This window comes from Rhinolophus ferrumequinum, chromosome 11, assembly GCF_004115265.2.
Source record: "Rhinolophus ferrumequinum isolate MPI-CBG mRhiFer1 chromosome 11, mRhiFer1_v1.p, whole genome shotgun sequence".
Lineage (NCBI taxonomy): Eukaryota > Metazoa > Chordata > Mammalia > Chiroptera > Rhinolophidae > Rhinolophus > Rhinolophus ferrumequinum.
The window spans coordinates 49,314,999-49,338,672 of NC_046294.1; the positions used below are offsets into that span (position 1 = coordinate 49,314,999).

Here is a 23,674-nt window from a genome sequence, read left to right on the forward strand (position 1 = left end):
AGTCACCCAGTGACTGAGCAAAGTCTTTTTCTTGCCTAGTTGCCTTGACTAGAACCTCCAGTATAATGTTGAATGGGAATGACAAGAGAGACATCCTTGTCTTATTCCAGATTTGGAGGGGGAAAGCTTTCAGTCTTTCACCATTAAGTGTGATGTTTATTCCCTTCTTGTTCCTAGTTCACTGAGTGTTTTTATCTCTGAAATAAGTCTTCTGCATCTACTGAGATGATAATGTGGCTTTTATCCTTTATTCTTTTAATAAATGATGTGCTATAATGATTGGTTTTTATTTGTTGAGCCAACCTTGCATTCCTGGGATAAATCTTGTTCATATGTTGCTGGATTCAGTTTGCTAATATTTTACTAAGGATTTCTGTATCTATATTAATAAGGTATATTTATAGTTATCTTGTGATGTCTTTGTGTGGTTTTGGCATCAGGATAATACTGGACTCATAGAATGAGATGGGAAGTATTCCCTCCTTGTCTATATTTTAGAAGAATTTGCAAAGGATTAGAGTTAATTCTTTACACATTTGGTGGAATTCACTATTGAAGCCATTTAGGCCTGGGTTTTTCTTTGTGGGAAGGTTTTTGATCACTGATTCAATTCCTTCAGCGAGTCTTTTACAGCAAGTCTGCTGGTAATGAATTCTCTTCATTTTCTTTCATTTGAGAATGTGTTTCATTACTTCTGAGGTATATTTTCACTGTATTTCAATTTTACTTCTGAGATATATTTTTTTTCAGTACTTTAAAAATGACCTTTATGGTTTCTGATGAGAAATCCACATTCAAATCATCATTCCTCTATAAGCAACGTATTATTTTTCTCTGGCTGGTTTCAAGAATTCTGTCATTGTTTTTATTTTTCAGAGGTTTGATTATGATGTGGGCATGGATCTCTTTGAATTTGGGGTTCAGTGAACTTCTTGGATCTGTAGGTTTCTGTCTTTTGTCAAATCTCATATATATTAATTTATTATTTCTTCAAGTAATTCTTTTTAAAAAATATTCTTCTGGAATTTTGATGTCATAAATTAGGTACTGCTGCACAGGTCATTAATCCTCTGTTCCTTTTTTAAGAAAATATATTTTCTCTCTGTTGTTCAAATTAGATAATTTCCATGCCACTATCTTCAAGTTCACTGACTCTCCTCTGTCTGGTCTATTCTGCTATTGAGTCTATCAGTGATTTTTTTGTTTTGTTTTGGATATTGAACTTTCTTTCAATTCTAACATTTCCATTGGGTTCCTCTTTATACCTTCTATTTCTTTCTTGATACTTTCTGCCTTTCCATTCATTTCAAGAGTGTTACCCTTACTTCTTAGAGCATTTTATAATAATCTTCAACAATTTCAACATTTGTGTCATCTCTTCCCTGACATCTGTTGATTGTCTTTCCCCATACTCATTGAGATTGTCCTGGGTTTTTGTATGCTAAGTAATTTTGGATTAAGTGCTGGACATTTTGGATATTATAAGTGTCTAGATCTTGTTTATATCTTATGGAGAACTGTAATATTTTTGTTTTAGCATGCAGTTGACCCAGTGGGATTCAGAAGTCCTGACCTTCCTTCTGTGGTTTAGTTCCAATGTCAGTTCAGTGCTCAAAGCTTTCACAGGGCTATTCAGATCTGTCGCAGTTGTGCGCTGCCCAATGGCCAATCTTGGATCAGGACAGTGGTCTACCCCACACCTAAGTACTCAAGTGTAGTATATGCTATTTAGCATCAGATATAGGAACATATGCATAGTTCAGGGGTGAGGTCAGGAATTATGGAGTTGCTCTCCTGAACGCATTCCCTCTCTGTGATCTCTCCGACATTTTCCAGTCCTCTGAAGCTCCACTTTTTGGTCCTCTGGCCCAAAACCAGGGCCTTCAATTACCCTACTCTGCTATGTACTTCTTGTATCTGGTGCCAAGTGGTAGGAAAACAGAGGGAGGGAAAAAATCAGTGAGACTGCTCCACCCTGTTGGGGTTGTCAAAAGCAAACATTACAGCATTGTTTGATATGGTTTCAATGTATGTAGATGTAATACATAAGATAACTCAAAGTTTTAGGTGGCCGTAGGCCCTCACTACAACCATTGCCATTGAAGCCACCACTGTGGGATTGCCAGGGGTAGGGCGGGGTGCAAGAGAACAGAGAATACAGACAGGAAGACGTGGGATGTCCCTTCACCTCAAGGGGAGGAGTCCTCTTTTCTCTCCTGGAGCCAAAGCTAGAGGGCTTCTGCTGCAGCTTTCCCAGTCCTCAGCTTAGGGTTGGGGCTACTACAGAAAAGGGGAAACTCACCACCAGTTCACTGGTGCTTCAAATTCAGTTTATTTCCCCCCTCAACCTGTTATCATTTACTTTTGCAACTCCCTAAATGCCTGCTCCGTGCATTCTGCCCAGGTTTTATAGCTGCATTCAGTGGGTAAGATATCTTCCAATAAGAACAACTTCCTACACTATACTATTTTGTTTGAATTATGCATCAAAGAGGAATTTTTGAAGTCACTCTAAGTAACACCAAGGTTCCAACTTAATGAAAACCAAACTAAAATTAAACTAGATTATGTTACAAGTACAAATAATTATGTGACAAGAAAATAGATATTTTCCAAGCACAGCTAAGTTTGTGAGGGCTCAACTTATGTTCCTGTGTGGTATTTATCAAGGTTTTTGTTTGTTTGTTTTTTGTCCTCTATCATTAGACAACTCCTATTTCTGAATGTCAAAAACCAAAAAATGTATTAGAGCTTTGAAGAAATGTTAGTATTATTGTTAGGCTTTTCATGAAAAAACAGAAGGAAAATTGAAGTCGAAATAAAAAGGGTCAAGGAAAAGATCCAGATTTCCAAATAAATATCAAGTAAGGAAAAAAGAAAGGGTTTTCCAGAAGTAATAATCATCCTTTGCTTTATGTCATGTCACTCCCCCCTGCTCACTCCACACCACTCTGGCCTTGAGCCTTTTCATTTCCTGCTCCTTCCAAGCTCTTTCCTGATTTATGTGTAATTTCTGACTAACCCCTACTTATCCTTTGAGTCACTTCCTCAAGGACCTTTTATTTGTCTACAGACTAGGTTTGAATCCCCATATTATTCAAAACACCCCCTATATTTTCCCTGGATCGCATTTATTACAGTTATTCCTTATTTCTACAATTAATGGCTATCTGCTCTACTAGACCATAAGTTACATGTAGGCAGGACTGCCTAGCAGAATGCCTGGCAAGAGTAGGTACTCATCTAAAAAAAAAAAAAAAAAAAGAATAAATGGAGTTAAAAGAGCGTTCAGAACAATGCCATGTATTAATCTCTTTATCAAGGGTCCTCTATGTGCCAGCCCTCTGCCACATCTTTTATAATATTTATCTCCTTTTTCCTCAGAATAAACGTATGAGATGTATTTTTCTTCTGCATTTTATAGTTGAGGAAACTGTAGTTCATTGAGGTTAAGTGATTCAGCTGCAAGATGGTAAAGCCTGAAATTGAACCCAGGGCCTCTAACTCTCAGTGGAATACTCTTTCCATTGCATCATTACTTCAGATTACTCGTTATTTGTCCCTAGGTGAGCCTCCCTTACTATATCCAAGGAGATGAACCCACTTCCACTCACTTCTCCTGTTTGCTCCTCTGTATTATGAAAGGATTCAGCCAATGGATCAGTGTTCCTAAGAGTGTGGTCCAAAGTCCAGCAGCATCAGAGTCATGCGAGGAGAGTGATGTTCTTATGAAAAATTCAGATTCCAGAGCCCCAGCCAGACTCATTGAATCCAAATGTCGGGAAGGGGGAGGCAAGGTCCAGGAATCTGCCTTTTAACAGGCTCTTGAGGTGATTCCTAAGCATGTCTAAATTGGGAACACTTCATTAGGTTTTTCTCAAAGTTCCCTCCAGCTTTGATGGTCTTTGCTTCTAAGACATTAAATTTGGAGGGTATGTCTTTGTATCTCCATCGTCTTTTACAGAGCCTTGAATTCAGGATGCTTTTAGTGAATGAATATATATTTGAATTTGAAAGACAGATTCAAGAATCTGCCGAGGTGTTTACCAGCTGCAATTCCTTGGGAAAATTACTTCGCCTCTTTAACCCTTAAAGTTACCATTTTTAAGATGAAAATAATAATAAAAATCCCTATTCTGGCTCCCAATAGAGGAGCCAGAAGATAAATTGGAAGATATGGAAGATAAATTGGAAGATAAATATGGAAGATAAATTGAATCATACTTTTGAAAGCTCTTGATTCCAAGTTGAAGATGATTTCAAGACGGAGAACCATTACAGGTATAAACACCAACAGGGGTTACTTCAGTCCTTCAAGCTCACAGATGGCTCAGCTGTAGCTCTTTCGAGTAGACTGAATAGGGAGTTTATTAAAACACAAAACAACAACCACCACGTTTGAAAATCACATTTCCATTCGAAGTAGGTAGGGTCTTTCCAAGAAAAAAGTTTTTAGAAAAAATATGAGGCATTCCCATAGTGCCCCCTGGTGGAACTTAGAAGCCAACTCAAATCTTCCATCCTTGTCACCTGTTTGCCGTTGGCTTAGCAGAGACATGAATTTATCAGTGTATACATCTGTTGTCCACCTAGACCAGGAGCTTTTTGTGGAGTTTCTCTTTGTCCCCAGAGCATACCATTCATTTTTTTTAAACTTTGAGGAGTCTACCAGTCTCTGATATAGAGACTCTCTCTCTCTCTCTCTCTTTTTAAACTTTTATTTATTTGAGTGTGTTTTTCCAGGAACCATCAGCTCCAAGTCAAGCAGTTGACTCAGTCTTATTGTGGAGGGTGCAGCTCACAGTGGCCCATGTGGGGATCGAACCGGCAACCTTGCTGTTAAGAGCACCACGCTCTAACCAACTGAGCTAAACAGCTGCTCCCATTCATTCTTTCATGCAGTCAACAGTACTGAGCAGCCATGGTGCCAGGTACTGTGCTTGGCACCCAGGGATACAGCAGAGGAGCCAGATGCTGACCCTACCCTCAGAGCCCGTACAGTCAAGTTGTGGAAGCAGACAAATAGCTGGCCAGTAACAATAGTGACGTATGCCACGTAGGAGGAGGTGCGGGGAACTATGGAAGTACTTTCTTTGGCCAAAACCCAAAGATCAGTTTAGAGAAAAAGCACGGCACATTGAGGGATGGATGGCAAACAACGAGGCATGAAATGTAAACAGGAGCCAGATGAAGCTCGGATTTGATCCTGACTGAAGTCCATGGGAAGTAACTGAACCATTTCAAGCAGAGGACTGAAGCGATTTGATTTTTGTTCTTTAAAGATCATTCCTACTACAGTGGAGGAGACAAGGCCAGAAGTAGAAAGTCCTGTTAGGAAGCCACTGCCTCATCCAGGTGAGAAATAAATGTTTGGTTAGGAGGGGCACACAGGGAGTTTAAAACACATTGGTAAAATTCCGTTTCTTTCCATGGGTGGTAGGTACAAGTGTTTCCTTCTTTGCACCTTACACTATATAGATCCTGCCCTTGCTCTCTGCCCACTTGGGAATAAATCTCTTCTACCTCTCCCCAACTTTAGCTTTCCTTATTTAGCCAGTCAGGTTTTTTGTTCCCCTTCAGCTTATGACTCTGCTGCTGCTGAAGTCTGGAAGCCCTCTAGCAAGTAAGTCTCAAGTACTCCTGCTTCCCCTCTGCACCCGTATGTTTGCTTCGAGTTGAATTTATTCACATACCATGTGTGCCCCCTCCCTTTTGCTTATTCACTTGCCCTCAAAGCATCAGCTCAAATTCCGATTCGGTTCACTTCAGCTGGATTATTTTTTTTTTCCCCTGAGGGCTTATTATCTGCTTGGCTTGTTTGGGGCACTGGGGTACTGCACTGAGTCAGCCAATTTCAGCCTTTGGAAGCTCACAATTGACTGGGAGAGTCCAACAAACGGATCATTTCCTCATGGTGGGGCAAGTGCTGTAACAGAGGTCGTCAAAGGGAGCCATGGCCATCCAGAGCTAGGGGTGTGAGAGCTGCCCTGCTTGGTTGGTGGGGTACAGGTAGGGGGACAGGCAGGAAAGGCTCTTAGGAAGGGATGATGCTTGAGTTGAGGGTTAAAGGAGGAGCTGTTGTTTGCAGTTATGTCAAGGAGTGTACTGCAGGCAGAGACCCCTCCCTGCCATATCTACTACTTGCCCCACGTCAGGTAGAAAGCCCACCTTTTCCTATTCTGGGCTGGTACCCCCATTTCTAGGGCATTGTATTGATTCTGGATCCAGCTCTTTGAAAACTGTCCATAGGGTGATCAGGAAGGCGAGAGGGACCCAAAACGGGTCATACAAGGAACAGTAGCTGAATTATGTGTATTTAGACTGAGGGGAAAAGATTTTCAGTGAAAAGGAAATAGACTTTCATAAAACAGTGAGTTTCCAAGTGCAACCAAAGGGTAGAAGCTGCTGGAGGCAGATTTCAGCTGAACACAAGAAAGAAGTCTCAACTGGCTTTTCTTGAGAAGAGAACTCGTCTTGGCCAGTTGTCCCTGGAGGGGTTGAAATACATATCCGCATTTGGTAGTCATCTTGTAGAAGATGATGAGAGTTGGGTAAGATGGCCTTTAAGGTTCTTTCCAGTGCTGGATTGTCTCATACCATCTCCTTCCCCACCACCATCTCTGAGAGACCTTCTGCGTAAAGCTTTCCATGATCTTCGTCATCTGCTGATTGAAATCCAAGCTCCATAGCACAGCACACAGGGCCCTCTCCCCGGGCTCCACTCACACCCCAAAACAAAGCAATACCAACCACTAACGGTTCTCTGCACTCAGGCTGTGCTCTGTGCTTCAGCTGTCCTCCCTCTTCCTTTGCCTACCTTCCGCTTATTCTCCAACACTCTGCTCTGGCACTGTAGTGGACGTTTGTCACCTTTTGTCTGTGGCATACTTTCCGATGGGTAAGTCAATTCTCTCACTGTATTGATGAAAGGGTAACTGCATTGGCCTGCCTCTCACTGCTATTCCGAAAGGAGCTGAGGGGGTCCAATCCTTCCCTTATCAGTCTCCAGTTCCAGCAAAGAGGCAGGCAGATGACAAAAGTCCAGCCCGCAGGGCCTTCTCTCCAGGCGCTTTGAATCCAAGGACCTGAGGAATAGCTAAAGGTGATTTATCTGGTGATGCAGGGACAGTGAGAAAGATGTTCTGAACAGGCTGTTCCAGCAATCACATGGCTGCTGGTTTCTGTTTTGTTTTGTTCTGTTTTTCCTAGCCTTCTGGGGTGCCCTTGGTACCTATGCACTTGCAGGTCAATAAATATTTATAAAATGAATGAATGAAGTAGAGGGATACAAGTCGAAGACTTAATTTAAAGCGAATTACATGCAAGGCTGGACCATTTAATAATTAGAACCTGAGGTAAAGAGAGGGAAATAAAGAGAATGGTCCCATCAGTGCTAATTTAGGGAGGGCAGGGAGGAAGAATGGTGAATACAAACATTTTTACTGTAATCCCTCCTCAAGACATCTCAATTTATATACACATCAACTCTTCTGCTTTGGGGACGATAACAGTCCTATTATTTCAGGTGAGTTAACTTCCGGTTCCCTGTGTAGGTGGGTCTCAGGCCAACGGCCTGGCCCTTACCCTCAGAGCCTATTAAAGAGCTTGGCAAACAGCACACATCAGTGGCAGGAACAATTAAAGGTGACGTGGAGGCTTCAAACCAGGATCCAGCGCCACTAAGAAAAGGCAGAAAGAAAAAGCTGTGCTCGAGACTTCAGCAGGATGTGGGTAGAGATGACCCAGGGGCAGTAAGTAGGTGATGCCTGGATGGGAGGTTGATTGATGGGTTTACAAATCTCTAGGTGGGTCTGAGGCCAATGGCGCTATCACTACTGCACGTTTCTTATCATGTGCAACTCTGTGCATGTGCAGAATCAAGAATTTAGTGTGTTTTTTCTGTAGGCAAGAACCTGGGTTTATTCATTCAATAAATATTTACTGGGCACCTACTTGGTGCCATGCACTGTTCCAGGCAGTGGTAAAGTAGTGACAAGGCTCCACTCACGGAGGCGATGGAGCCAGATAATGATCCTACTTAAATTTCCTTATTCACTTGTTTGTGCGCCAAGAACAATATTATGTTAGTGGATGCTATTGTGGGCAGACAAATTAGGTCGGCTGAAGGAGAGAAAGAGAAAAATAAGATGGAAAGAACTTTAATATTAACTCTTTCTTCTGGGATTTCTGATGAACCAATCAAGAAATATTTATGGAGTGATGCACTAGAATATTTATTTAGGCTCTAAGTAGATTCTAGGGAATGCCATGCATAATATTTCAAAAACATATTCAGTTTGGATGGCAAACTATAAACTACACAGTATCTAAGATATAAAAATTACACAGAAACTCATGCCTATGAAGAGATCTGTTTATTACTGATAACACTTCATTGGGCTAAAACCGCAAGAAATCCACACAAAAATATTTAAAGTGTAAATTCTCACAGGCAGTACTTATGATACACCCTGGTGTTTTTGTAGGGGAAAAAAACGGGAAGATGTTGACAGAAACTGTTAAAACAAGGGCACAATTTTGAACTACAGCTACACAGTCAGAAAAATAATTCATTCTTAACTGCATATATTTTATCTGGCATATTCAATGATGTAGACAAAGAATTTATTTTAGCCTGTAACAAGAAGACCTCACCATATATAGATGCAGACTCCTGCTTGAGTGGCTCTTGTCAGATATATGCTGAATCATAACACTAAACAAAAATATACCAAATAGTATCAAATGAGCTGTGACTCACTTGGAAGGTGGCACTAGTAGGCTCAAAATGGCACTTATACTAGTGATAATGAGTCTACACGGATACGTTCTTAACCTTCTTGGCCAATAGTTCACTTTGAGTGTAACATACTAGGCGTTACACACATTTTCCAAATAGGAATATGCTTTCCTTTCTCCAAAGAAATGGAATATGTAAGGGTGTGTCTGCTTAAAAAACGTGACTTACTATAAATTTCAGTCATGCGGATTGTTTTAGAAGCCGAATTAGAAAATTAATATTTTTGATTGTTTCTTAAACTATTTGTTTCTATAAAATAAAAATCGCTTAATTACTATCATCACCAATTAAGCATTCTATAACAGGTACTATACTAAGCGGTGTGGATATGAAAAATAATAAACCATGGTCCCTGCTCTCAGGGAGCTCATAGCTGGGTGCTCCTTCTTAGTCAAGGAATGCCAATAAATTCAAGAGAACAAACTGGCCCACACCTTTGACTGTACGAGAAAGTTCAGTGGTAACATAACTTTCAGGTCAGTTTAACTTGGCATTAATACTCTCAAAGGTCAGCTTCTAAAGGGCAGGAAATGCCCTAGATACGTTCTCTGTTTATGTTTCTCACACTAGAGTCAGTGTGTTTACCAGGGTAAACACAGCGATGGAAGGGGGTGTTAGGGGAGAACACTGAGAGGCCATGTGGAAACCCAGTGCTCCTTTCTGGCAACACCGGTTTCGGTGAAGATTGAAGGAATCATTTTTATATTAAAACTTTTATTATGGAGAATGCAAGCTTCACTTACATTTTAAAGACAGGACACAAAATTTGATGAGTGGTAGGCTGCTTCTGATTTTGTTCTGAGGCCCCTTCCCCTAAACATTCACACTCTTCTGCTTTAGGGTCATGCTGGTGGGAAAATTTGAGAAGCAAACTTTGGCTATGTCGCTTTACCCTTATCTTGTTCGCTTCACTCATTCTTGTATGTTCTCTTTTTTAAGTACATAGTCTTTAATTAATAAAGAGAAGAGATGGCATACTGAATATAATAGTATGATGAATATTTTAAAGTAACCAACGGTCAACGATAACTTTGTTTCCACTAGAACTAAAGTCATGCGGTTTAGAGTTAGACAAAGAGAGATTCTCTTCTTACTACTTAGACTCCTGATGGCTTATGGTAAGATGCTTTGAGGGACAAATACAAAAAAGTATTTCCTCAAATCTTGTGCTTTGGATGCCCAAAGTACAAGGAAACTGAAAATAAAATGCTAGATCAGTCGATCATTCATTTCGGTTAGTATGATTCTTTCCTGATCGGTTTCTAGAGCAATCTCAGAAAACATGTAATTGTAAAAGGCCAAAATAAATTAACATATAGTATCCAAACAGATCAAAAAAGTTATGAAATAGATTTAAAATTACATCTTACAATGTCTTAAATATTCTCACAATAATAACAAAATAACCAAAAGTCCATAAACCAACTTAGTTTAAGAATAAGTTTAAAGCATTCTGAAGGATACAGTTAAGATTTCTTATCAGTGAGGTAATAGGGCAACAGCTTATCACAGTAATGAAATGTGGGAGGGCTCCTAGGGAAGGAAAGAAGGAGGTAGAAAAAAAGGCATAAGATTAAATTTATGCAAGCAGAATTTGGATTTTTCAAGCATCACGAACAACAATGGAAAAGATCTGAAAGAAATACCAATAGCAGCAGTTCATAAAACAATTTCTCCTTTAAACTCCAGCTAATATCTTTGTTGCATCACTTCCAGAAGCAATCTACTTAAAAAACAGGAGTTCTATTTCCTATGTAAAGATATTCCACAGTATCCAATCTCGTAGAACCACTCTGTCTGCTGAAGTTACTACATCCAAATAACAATATTTCATATTTAAAACAAACCTCTCAAATATCCTATAATGCTATACATTCTTCAAGATGAACAAAATTGTGTTCAAGTCTCACTTAATGAAAAATAACATCTAAGCAGGTCTTTATTCACTGCACTCATGCATCTACTGCTCAACATACAAAAACTATTGTGGGATCTAAATTGTTGTAGTGTGGAGTGAAATTCAAACGTTACTTCCCGTTTTCTTTATGTCATCTTTGTTCCAACCTGAGTTAAAAAAAAAAAAATTTGGAAGGAACCTGTAAAAACCATTCAGTATATCCTTTAATATTAAAAATTAATTCTCTTAAAAATAAAAATTCAAATAGAAGCCTTCATAATGATTCCTGCCCGAGGTTTTAAATCTTAACTTACAATTTTCATGTTTTGTTTTTTTTTTTAAGATCCTTATTCTCTCTTATTTTGTCCTTGCTACGGATAGAGAACAGTTTGTCATATTACTTCTTTCTTTGAGTCCTTCAAGAAAAGACTCAATAACTTAAGATTTATTAAACTATTTCAACAGCTTTCTCCTCTCCAAAGTTAAATGATCTTAATTCTTTGGACTTCTTCTCAGAGGTATTATTTTCCAATCTATATTTTATTCCTTTTATATTTCTGCTATATCTCCTCCCCAGTTCCCATACAATCCTAAGCACAACAGCCTTACAGGAATTGAATCAGTAAAAGGGGTTCTTTTTCTCACCTTCTAAAACTTGGCCTCTTTAGTGGTCACTAATAAAGAAAAACAAAAGGTTCACTATTCGCTCATCATAACAAATAAACACAAGTAAACAACTTGCCCACAGTCAGTTTATTCCCTATTTTTAGGGTGATAAGTTTGCCCTTCACAAGTAGCATTTCCTGTGCCACCATAATGAACTTTCTGTTGCTAATTTCTACTGTTTATTTTCAACCTATTCTTTGATCTTGTCCCACTAATTCTTCCTTTTCTCCAAAGCTCTAGAAAAATCCCAGTTTTGGTCTGCACGCTCAGTGATAGTGTACTCATTTCCATCATATTGTTCATAAATAAAAAGATAAACAATGCAGAGCCCAAGGCTGAGTCCTATTGTCCAGCACGCCTGTCTCTCCTGGTTGGCTTGGGCTACTGAATGGTTCCTGTTAGGCAAGTGTACACCCACTCTGTCAAGTTCATGTTAAATATCACACTACGACAGACTGGAGAGCTTGGCTAGAATCAAACGATTCTCTCAATCTATATACGTTGGGAACATTTGTAAAATTTTGTTAATTTTTACTTTGGATGTAAAATGTTTTGAGATAAGAACCCAAGCTTTAATAACTTTTCACCTTGATTAAGAAGATTTAAATGTTGCGTTATACTACAGCACTCCAATAAAACTGTTCTCTTTATAACAGAATGACCATCATAATGTGGCTTTAGGGATTATGAATGGGGTGTTGCATCACTTTAGCTCCCTTTTGTTCTTCAGTCAATGAAACACATACACTAAAACCAAACATACATATTTTTCATATATATATATATATATATATATATATAGCAGTGTTCATACCACTTTGTAGAATATATGCCATTTCCTAAATTACAGTCTACATCCCTAAAAGCAAATAAAGCAAAAAATTGTACACAGTTCTTCAGTGCAAAGTCTTTGAAGACAAACTTTTTCAGAAATATGGTACTCTACATTTAGATAGCTTCTATTATCTACAGTCATACAAGATCCAGCTATAAGGAAGGAAGGAACGAATTCACAATAGTGGCAATACAATAATTTGAAAATTATATTTTGATTATATGGGTTCAATCAAATTTTAGCTGATAGCTGCAACAAACCAAACTATGATTTAATAAATGTTCTAATCAGTTCAAATCTTATGTTATTATTATTTTCTTTTAGGAAACAAATTCTCTAATGCCAGTTATCTCCCATAGATACTTTGTTGAGTATGACTGCACCCAAGGCCTTGTTATCATTACCTCATGTAACTATACCATATGTGTTTAAGCATTATGTAGCTATATATGACACGATACACTTTAAGAGTAAACAGACCTTCTCCATTGTCTTTTTTAGAAGACTGCAGAATCAACCCAATACACCTTCCAATTTTTTTTTTCTGCATTAGAAAAGATAGAGTAATCTTGTCATCAGAAATTCTACAGAAGCCAGCAAGATCTTAAGATAAACTGGGCTTTAGTTTTAAAATGTAGTTTTAGTGTTTCACAACACCTAAAATCTGAATGTTTTATTTCTTAGTAAAATTAGTATTACTTTACCTGATAAAGGAATAAATCTACTTGTAAAAATGTAATTCAACAGTTAGACTTTTCAACAAATTCACAGCTCTTTTTTCAGTTCAGATTTTTTTTTCTTTGCTTAAAGGCTGTAATAACTGACACTAAATTCTAACACGAAGATCCTTAACTACATTTACATTGAGCTGCTTTTATTAAGATTTTTTATTTACATTGATAAGATTTTAAAGTCAGCAAACCTATTTAATACAGAGGGGAAGCACCTATATAGTTTGGGAGATTTTCCTTAACTGTCTGAAAATGAACTGCTTATATTGTATGCAATGCAGAAACACGTTTTCGAGTCATACCATACCCTGAGAAGGCACTGAGACATTCGACAAGAACAAAGCCACTAGGAGTATTGCCACTATTGTTTCATGTTCAGTAAACATCGGAATTTTAAATACATACAATAAATTTCCACGGCACCAAGAGCACCTGAACCACTATTTCATGGTTCAGAAGAACTGGAAATCACATATAATAGTATCACACACGTTCTAAGCTAGAAATGCTAAATATCTTATCTCAAATACTCTAATTTGTAAGTTAATACCTGTGATGTAACAATGATACTTTTCCACAATATTCTGAAAGCAGTGCTGTTTTCCTCCCAGTTTTATGGATTAACTTCCTTAACTAACTCTACAATTATATAACATTTATCTGCCTTTTAAAAAAACCATGCTATACACAATTACACGAATACGGAACTAAGCTTATGCACACTTTAATAAGGAACCTCAGTTTTGCACTGTTTTGTTTTTGTTAAAGGAAGAATGACTTTACTGTAACACTTTTAATGTAATGACTTTTGTTCAAGATGACAAAAAAATTTGAAGCATCTCTCTCCAGACCATTTTGTTTCAAATTTATACAGTTTGTTTAGTCAGACAACTAAAAAGAAAGAAAATAAAAGGAAAAAGATACTTGGCCAGATGAGACAGAGAGAGAATGCTAACACGAGGTCAACATGGCGTTGTTGGTTGTCCTGTTCCATACGCCAGCACAAGAATGATGTACTGGTGTCCGCTAAACAGAACGCCAGGTCAGTCCATTTTTACTGGGCTCAAGAAAATTCTCAATCAAAGCTTCAATGAGTTTCTTCAATTCCTCTTCTAATACAGCAGTGTCACTGAGGAAAAAGATTAAGAGTTTTGAAATTCTTAATTTTCATAGCCTTAAAATTTGTTTAAATTTTTATAATTTTTTAAGAGGGCATATACCTGATGGAATGATTAAACAATGGGTAAACAAAAGAGAAATTCACTCCCTTAAAACAAAAAAAGAGCAAAGGGGGAAAAAAATGACACACAAAGATAACATCAATATCATAAACTGAAGTTGAACGGCATTGAGAGGAGATCCTTCGTCCATGGATGAGTTCTAGTTGTATATTTCTCCTGGGTCAGGTGATTTAATGGCTAAGAACACCAATACCAGGTATTAAGAGAAAATGGCTTCCTGAAATACTTTGAAGAATACCCTGTACAGATATTACAGGACGAGACAGCATACTTTTCAGGTAGCAGAAGGAAGTGTGACTAAAAGCATGAGATGTTTAAAAAGTAAAGGTACACTGACAAGTATGCCCTTCAACGTCATCACCTGAAGAACTGCTGTTTGCCCAAAACATTTCTAGGAAAGCATCTTTTAAGCTGCTTTCACCGTCATTTTACTACCCAACAAATCAGTTTTTATTACTTTAATAATCATGCTTCATTTTTAACCAAATATAGCATTACCCAATTTGGTTTACTTTACACTCTGCTCTTCCCACCCCTCCCCTGGCCACCTGGCCGCCATGCAAAGATTTAGGGAAATACAAAATAATGTACATTGGATTCTGAAGGCAAATCCAAAACATCTTCCCCAAAATATACTGATCAATGACAACATTATAGGAGATACGACTTTCAATAAGTTTAAATATGTTTATTAAAGTCGAGTTAATTTAATCACCATTCATACCCTTAGAAGGAAATAAACTGGGCAGATTGTGTCAAATCACATTAGATGTAGAAAATGAAAATTTGGCAATAAACAAATTATTTGTTGATCATTTATGTTCATCACATAATAGTTAAAGCTCAGAGAGCTTTCTCAGGAAAATAAATTCACTAAAATTTTAAAATTCAATTCCCAAATAATACAGCTGCCTTCAAAAATGGTCCAGCAGTTCCTCAAAATGTTAAACATACAACTACCATGTGACCAAATAATTCTGCCCCTAGATATATATATAAACAAAAACTTGTACACAAATGTTTAGAACACCATTATTCATAACAGCCAAAATGTCTATCACCAGATAAATGGATTAAAAATGTAGAATATCGATACAATGGAATATTATGGGGCCAGGACAACCATTTTTTTTAAAAAAGGAATAAAGTACTGATTCATACTACAACACGGATGAACCTTGAAAACACTGTGCTCGGTAAAAGATGCCAGTCACAAAGGGCCACCTATTGTATGACTGCATTTACATGAACTGTTCAGAATAAGGAGCAAATCTATGACAGGCGGTAGGTCAGTGATTGCCTAGGCCTGGGCGGGAGGGGAATGGGAAGTGAGTGCTAATGGGTACAGGGTTTCCTTTACAGGCCATGAAAATGTTCTGAAAGTGATTGCACGACTCTGAATCCACTAAAAACCATTGAGTTGTACACTATCCTTGGGTGCATTCTATGGTGCGTGAATTATATGTCCAAGTTCATATATATATATATTTTTTAAGTCAATGCTCACCTCTGGTCAGGTGATGCACACATCTCTGCATAATACTTTATCTTTGGTTCTGTCCCGCTTGTCCGAAGAGTAGCAACACAGCCATTTTGAAAACAAAATGTAATCATTTGGCTGTTTTTACTCACAGGCAGCACCTATGCACAATTGTAACAACACTTTAATTTTACATGGTAACTGTTTTCATTTTTAAGAGTTGTAAAATACATTCCACTTACATGAGGTATCTAAATTAGTCAAATTTATAGAAACAGAAAGCAGAGGGGTCGTTGCCAAGGGCGGGCAGAAGGGACACATGGGGCGTTGTTTCACGGTACAGACTTTCAGTGTAGCGAGCTGAAAACGTTCTGGAGGTCTGCTGCACAACAGGGTGACAATAGTTAACACCACCCAACTGTAGGCTTAAAAATGGGTAAGACGGTAAATGGCATGTTTTGCGTTTTTTTTACCACAAAAATAAAAAATATTTTTAAAAGAATTATAAAATACAAAAAATTACATACATAACAATTCATAAAGATACCATTTACTTAACATTTACAATAATACAGGCATTGGGTTATATACCTTCCACACATGATTTCTGGGCCTCAACAATAATCCTGCAAGGTAAATATTACTGCCAATGTATGGACAAGGCTCAAGAGAGTAATCAACCTGCTCAAGGTCATCAGCTAAGTGGCAGAGCAGGAAGTTGAAGGCAGATGTATCTGTTTCAAAGTCCATTCTGCCTCTACATTGCAAAGCGCTTTACAATTCCAAAGCGCTGTCACAGTCTATCAATAGTCTCCAAAGGGCAGTGCACATATCCTAGAGGATAGACAAAATATTCACTGGGGTACAAAAGAATTTTTATATCTTTTACCTAAAAATTAAAAAAAGAAAAGAAAAGGAAGGAAGGAAGGAAGGAAGGAAGGAAGGAAGGAAGGAAGGAAATGACGCTTTCCTGACACTAAATGTATGGATGAACACTGCTGCTCTTCCTAGACCACAGATCAGTCCGTGAAGGCATCTCGAGGGAACTGTGGGGGTTGTAGTAGGACAGAGGGGTTGACAGTGGTGCCTTCCCTCAGGTGACCCGAACCTGGTCCTCTTCTTGAGACCCGTCATTTGGCCAGTGGTACTACCATACACTAGTTGCTTAAGACAGAGATATTGCTTCCCTCTTTTCACTCACAGACCATCAACGAGCAAGTCCCATCTCTTCTATCCTTTATTTAAATCAACTATGTCCAATTCTCTCCATCAATACTACGACTACTATACTAAGTTCAGGCTCCCAGCATCTCTTCTCGGTTACGACCACAGCGTACTCACTGAGCTTCCTGCCAGGAAGTTCACCCATCTAACCACTCACCAGATGTGGCATCCTTCCACACACTCTGCACTAGAGTTGCAGAGAACTACTTGTTATTTTTTGAAGGAAAACATGCCTTCTCACCTCCAGACCCTGCATCTGCTTGCTACGCCCTTTGCCTGAAACATCCTCAGTTCCTCCTACATCTGCATAACTCCTACTCATACTCTAGAACTCAGCTCACAAAAGTCCTCTAGAAAGTCTTCCATGAGCCACTCAAATCTGAGTGAAGGTCCTTCCTATGCTCTTCCATGGTACCCTATGCACCGTCTGGTAGCACTTATCATTTGGTAACATAATCACTGTTTACTTGCCCATTTCCCCCCTGGACTCTTGAGTGTAGAAACATTACCTTTGTCACTACTGTATCCCCAGTGTCTGTGCCTATAGCACAGAAGGGTTTGGATAAATGCCTGTTGAACACACAGATGAATGTCAATCTGAAGTGTGAAGAAGAACTCAAGATGTCTTTGACACTTACTATGTGACCCTAAGGGATTAACTATATCTATCCTACCTGCCTTACACAACTGTTGTACTCATCAATGGGGAACAGGTAGAAAAGCACTTTGAATAACAAATGTAAAATTTGTTACTCAAATTTGTTAATGTAAAAAAGGGAGTTACAGAGGAAGAAAACCATAACACCAAGAACTACTCTAAGCACAGCAACATTAAAAAGTAAAAAGAAGCAAAACAATTGGTTTTTCTCTTCAAGCAGTTTACAAAGACAGAAAAATAGATACACACATAGTTGCACCTACACAGAATACCAGTAACTGGGAACCAATAACTGGGAACCAGTATTTTGTTGACTGGATGAATATACACAAAGGGAATGTGGGTAGTATTCTACACAAGAGACTGCAGATTGCTCAAAATATATTATGCCCCTAGAATCTTGAGACAGCATCAGAACATAACAACTTCATTAAATGAAAATCTAGCTAATAATAATAACTATAACAATAACCAAATATGATCAGCAATCCGTGGAGTTGAAATATTTGTTGAACACCTACCGTGTAGGTAGAGCTTTGAAAGGCAAAAAGGAACTTTACAAATGGATCTGCCACGTATAACACAATGATAACGTAAGATAGAAAGTGATGAATGACAAGAGGAAGGCACAATATATAATGAATATATAACCTCAGGAGAAAGATATCTGATTGTGGGACCTGGAAGTTATAGGGAGGAGGTGACATTTGCCTTCTGTCTTGAATAATGGGTAATGGGTGGACCTGCAACCGAAGGAAGAAAGGCAAACTGGGGAAACAGCTTGAGCAAAACTAGAGAAAACTTTTTTAAATGTACGTAGATGAGAAACTCGAACTTGTTCTGTTTGGCTGGAGGTGTAGGGAATAAAGTTGAAAAACGGAGATTACAACTGGGAAGATGTGTAGCTTTTAAATTATAGACATTATTTTCAACATTATTTAGCATCATCACACATTCTCCTTCCCTCCTTCCCTTTTTCTTTGTTTCTCTCATTCTCGCTCACCTCCCCACCCCCACAGGGTAGCAAACACTTGAGGATAATTAGGACATAATTAGAGGCAAAGAGCCAGTTAGTGGACTTAAATTGCTCGGTACAAAAACAATGGATCCTAGTTTCAAGAAACTCACAGGCTTGAACTTCCGCTATTTTACTATAGTATGAAGTATTACAGATTATTAAAAACTTAAAAAAAAAAAGGTACTTACAGATTTCTTATTAGGCTGGCTGCTGTCATATCCAGTGGTAACATCTCGTATATGCAATATAGCAAATGTCCCACAAAATTTTGGGTATTCTTTTGGAGAATCAAAATTGCGAAGCCTTTCAAATATACTTTTGATGGTCATTGGATCATAACACAAGAAATATGAAGTCTTTGAAATATGATAACCATATCTGCACAAAGATTTAAAGTGTTAAAATCAGATTTCAGATACTTCTTTAGAAAAGTGTTTATTAAAGATAAGCCGAATTATACCATTATGTAGAAAGTGGCAATTTTAGAAAGTGGCAACTTAGACAATTTTAGTACTTTCTAAAAAGAACTGAAAACAAATTTAGAAAGCTAAAAGTAGGACAAAAAATTAAAAATTTAGCAGGTGAAATTCCTAACAGTAGGACTTACTTTTCATAAACCTTAATCAGTTGCTGTTTCAATGTTATATTCATCGTGTCCAGGTAGGATGCCATCTCAGCAACAACCACGGCTGCACTCACCCCATCTTTATCCAAAACAGAAGTCCCACACAGAAAACCTGAGAATTCAAAAACACCTTTAAAACTGAGAAAAACTTAAGCCTGCAATAATTTCAATGGTCTTTCCAAAAGAACCAATGAATTTAAAAGCCTAGTAATAGATGAAACCCATTGATACCAAAGGTATTTAGGGGAGCTTTAAAGGCCTTTTTTTTCCTAATGAGAAATACATCCACATATTTCTGAGTTCTCTGTGGTTTTTCCACAACTCAAAATACAAAGCCAGAAGACAAAAATTCCTCTCTATAGAATTACTACATTAAAAAAAAAATGCTCTCATTCAAATTTCAAAGATTTTAATATTTACTACATACCAATAGACTCTTCAAATGCAAAAAGGACTTCTTTCCCATTTTCCAGGAGGTCTTTTATCCTACTTCCAATCCATTTAAAACCTGGTAATGTTTCCTGAAATGCAGAGGAGGCCACTCTAGTTAAGTGACTCTCTCATAAACACATATTAGAGAAAAGCCTATCACTACACGCACCACTTAATACTCTCAGTGATCTTCTGTTACAGTTTCTGGTTCATAAGATTCATCTAGTGGTAAACATATAGTCATAAAGTGCATAGATACATATACTGCCACGGTGGATGACCTACTATTTACCAAGTACAGTAATAGGTGATTTACACCAAGTGGTGATGCATATAGTCACAAAGTAACATAACACATACACATATTACGATCATCTACTATTTATCACACACTGTAACAAGTGCTTTACATCCTTTTTTTTAATGCTCACAAAAACTCTGTTCCTGAAACAGGCTCAGAGGTTCAGTGAATTTACCCAAGAATATGCGGCATTTAAGAGATGAAGGTAGGGCTCAATTACACTGCTTCTAAGGAACGGCCCTTTAAGCTGTATTATAAGCACTAAGAGTACCTATGAAGGTTGTGATTTAGTATCCCTGAGAAATCAAAGGGCATGAGCTTTTTAATGATGCATTTTCAACATTATCCGAGCATATGCTTAAACCAAGTGTTCCTTACCATACATAACATCAAGTCATTCTTTGCTAATTAGATTTAAGGACTTTTCATCTGATGAGCTATTGTTCACTTTATAGACATGAACTATTTTAGTCAACAGAAAGAGCATGTGATACACACCGACTCTAGAGCTCACCATTACTAACTTGAGATTCCTAATTCATTTCTCTACCTCCTCACTGGATAAAATAAAATAAAAGCCAAAACCATCTGCTGCCCCCATGTCCAACAATAAAAACAAGGAAGCAAATTTATAATATTGGTGTTTAGAATCGTTTCTTTTCTCTCTTTTGTACTCATTACACGTTTTTCTTGCCATAGATATAAATGAGAAAAATGTTAACATTAATATAATTCAGAATCTTAGGCTTGACTACATTTTCAATTTCTTCTATTTTGATATTTGTATTTTAGAAAGACTGAGATTGAAAGTTCTATTTCATTAAGACAGATACAATTTTCTTTTATTTAGCCAATTAGTGTTAAGACCTGTAGCTTGACTGTGGCTCAAGAAAAATGCCCAGAGGTGACATTTTCACTGATATCTGGCACAGGGCAGAGGAAAAGCAACTTCATTGATATCAGTCCAAGTAGCTGTAAAAATGGTCAGCTTAACTGCCTGAGGCTCACAGAGGTTAACAATTTGTGCTGAGAAAGAGGCATTATTTGTTTTTTGGACACAGAATCATTGGGTCTCAATTTGCAACTTAGAAGACTACTTAAAGTCTCTTAAGACTGGACTTGAAGAGCCTAAATAGGTGGTCGATGACAACTACAATTTTTTTGGAGTGGATTTTCTGTTACTGATGAGATCACCAGGAGCCAGATTTTCTCAGTATGAAAACCAGATATTGTTGTATGGAATAATAAGCATTAATGCAATTTTAAAGAACATCTGATCTTAGTTTCAGAAATTTACACACTGGATGAATTTGGCTCAAGTGCCTAAACTATGAAAAAGATGAAGTAAGTGTTAACAGAATTGGAAAAAGAGTGGGAATTATAAATGAAATCAATAAAAGTCAGTTTTGGAGGGGAGATGACTTTAACTTATAGAAACAGGTTTAGAAAAGTAGCACACAAATAATATCTATTCTTACTTCAAAATGAAATCCTTCTTTAAGTGCAATTGCCTTCAAAATTTTGGAAGAGACTGTGGTGGCTAACATATAAATGTTCTTCACATCAGCATTTCTTGATTTACTTTTCTTCCAGCAATCAAACATCCACCACCCAAACAGAGCTGCCAACTCATTCCCGGTGAAAACTTTCCAATGACCACTGCAGAGAGAATGAAGATTCAAGTCATTATAACTTCTCATCAAAACTTCTTGACCCTAAGACCTATAATTACCATCTTTCACATAGGAAAACCCAAAAATTACTGTATGAGATTTCTGAGAAAACATTTACTACTACTTTTCTAACTGATCAGGGTAAGCTTAGGGTAGGAATAGTAGCAATGCCTTTGGAAAAATTATTACATTGTTACTTTTATTCTCCTACTTAATGAGAAAAAAAAGTTAATAATATGATGTTGTTTCTATGTAAGGACATCTGTCACAACTTCATCATGGCAAAACTACATAGCTACTCAAAGAACCACGATAAGGAAATGATTACATTGATAAAGAAATCTGTTGGGGTATTATGCCATTTTTAAATTTAATATTTTAAACAATATTTAAGGACAGGAAAAAATGCTCACAGTACAATATTAAGTGGAAAATAATCAAGATATAAAATTACACAGAGTATGATGACATTTTTATAAACACAAATATATCTTAAATATTTGAGTAGAAAAAATATAGAATGGAAATGTTATATTAACCTAGGGGGTTTTCTCTGGGTTTACAGGATATTTATTTTCTTCTTCTTTTTTTTTTATTATTTCCAATGAGCCTGTAAGACTTAAAATCAAAAAATGTTTTTCAAAGTTTAAACTTTTAATCAAATAACAGGTTCTACTGACTTCTCCTGAAGTTCTGCCACTGCCAGTCGGTCTGCATCAGGATCTGTGGCTAGCACTACCCGGGCATTTTCTTTCTCTGCCAGTCTCAAAGAAAGTTCCTGAAAGAGTGAGCCAAAGAGCTGAATTGTATTGAAGACATCAAATTCAGTGTTAGCATTCCTAAGTGTAGGTACAATGTTAGTGACATGAATTTTAGAAGAAATATAGTTCAGCTGAATTTAAAATAAGCCTAGAGGTAGAAATATCCACCACAGAGATTTCAATTGAAACAGAACGTATGGCTCCAATATAATTTGAAAGATGTAAAACTAAAGTGGTTTTTTCTTTTGTAAGTAATCTTTGAATTGTTAGTTCTATCTATTTGATGAAGTTTAATACATTAATAATAATTTAAATATAGGAAAGAAAAATACCAGCACAGATTCTCCTTCTTCAGGATTTGGGCATTTAACGGTAGAAAAGTCTGGATCAGGATCTTTTTGTTCTGGTACCGGAATTGGAGGCTTAAAACCAAACACTTGAAAAGCCAACTGCACATAGTCATGTCCGACCCCATGAAAAGATGTATGGACAAATTTCAAGGTGGTCTTTGAGTTTAATTCCCTGTAAAGGAAATCACCATTCAATCAATCATAAAACTCGCTACGTGTGTGTAATATAATTAAAATAAGCTAGAGAAAAAGTTAAAATCTATTTTGCAGGATAGAGAAAATATACTCAGCAAGCCAGGATGCTATCTAGCAATAGTGTTAGCTACTTGTGAAATAGTTATGGAACTATGGAACTAGAAAAGGAAAAACAAAATTTTAGAGAAAATTTCCTGATCTTATATAGAGGGAATACATATATTTAGCTATCCATTTTTTTATACAGCTTTATTGAGAGGTAATTAATATACTATACAATTCATGCATTGAAAGTGTACAATTCAATAGCTTTCATTATATTCAGAGTTTTTCTACCATTATCATAATCAATTTTGGACGTTCTCATTGCCCCAAAAAAGAAACTCCATACCCATAGCTGCCATTCCCCGACCCTCCCATTCCTCCCAGCCACAGGCAACCGCTAATATACTTTGTCTGTTTCTGTCTCTATAGTTTTACCTACTCTGGATATTTCATGTTATACATAGACTCATACCGTATGTGGTCCTTTGTGACTGGCTTCTTTCACTTAGAATAATGTTTTCAAGGTTTATCCATGTTCTAGTATGCATCAATATTTCATTTCTTTTTACTGCTGAATAATAGTCCATTGTATAGATATATCACGTTTTATTTATCCATTCATCAATGGATGGATGTTTGGATTATTTCCTGTTTTTGACTACTATGAATTATTCTTTTTACCTATAATTTTAATATAATAAACAGCCAATATATTTTTATCCCTATTTCTCTCCCTTATTTG

The 23,674-nt window shown here is 37.2% G+C and overlaps 1 protein-coding gene across 1 annotated transcript in view; it reads right to left on the reverse strand.

The window, feature by feature from the left end:
- Window positions 1–11,026: 11,026 nt before the first annotated feature.
- PGM2L1 (phosphoglucomutase 2 like 1) overlaps window positions 11,027–23,674 on the reverse strand; it is a 45,070-nt gene continuing 32,422 nt past the window's right edge. The window contains exons 7-14 of the mRNA XM_033120438.1: window positions 22,675–22,864; window positions 22,262–22,359; window positions 21,387–21,567; window positions 19,603–19,696; window positions 19,158–19,287; window positions 18,739–18,928; window positions 15,678–15,811; window positions 11,027–14,058 (exon numbers count right to left, since the gene is read on the reverse strand). Of these exons, the coding sequence (XP_032976329.1) occupies window positions 13,956–14,058; window positions 15,678–15,811; window positions 18,739–18,928; window positions 19,158–19,287; window positions 19,603–19,696; window positions 21,387–21,567; window positions 22,262–22,359; window positions 22,675–22,864 (1,120 nt within the window). The 3' untranslated portion in view covers window positions 11,027–13,955. The remainder of the gene's footprint in view (window positions 14,059–15,677; window positions 15,812–18,738; window positions 18,929–19,157; window positions 19,288–19,602; window positions 19,697–21,386; window positions 21,568–22,261; window positions 22,360–22,674; window positions 22,865–23,674) is intronic.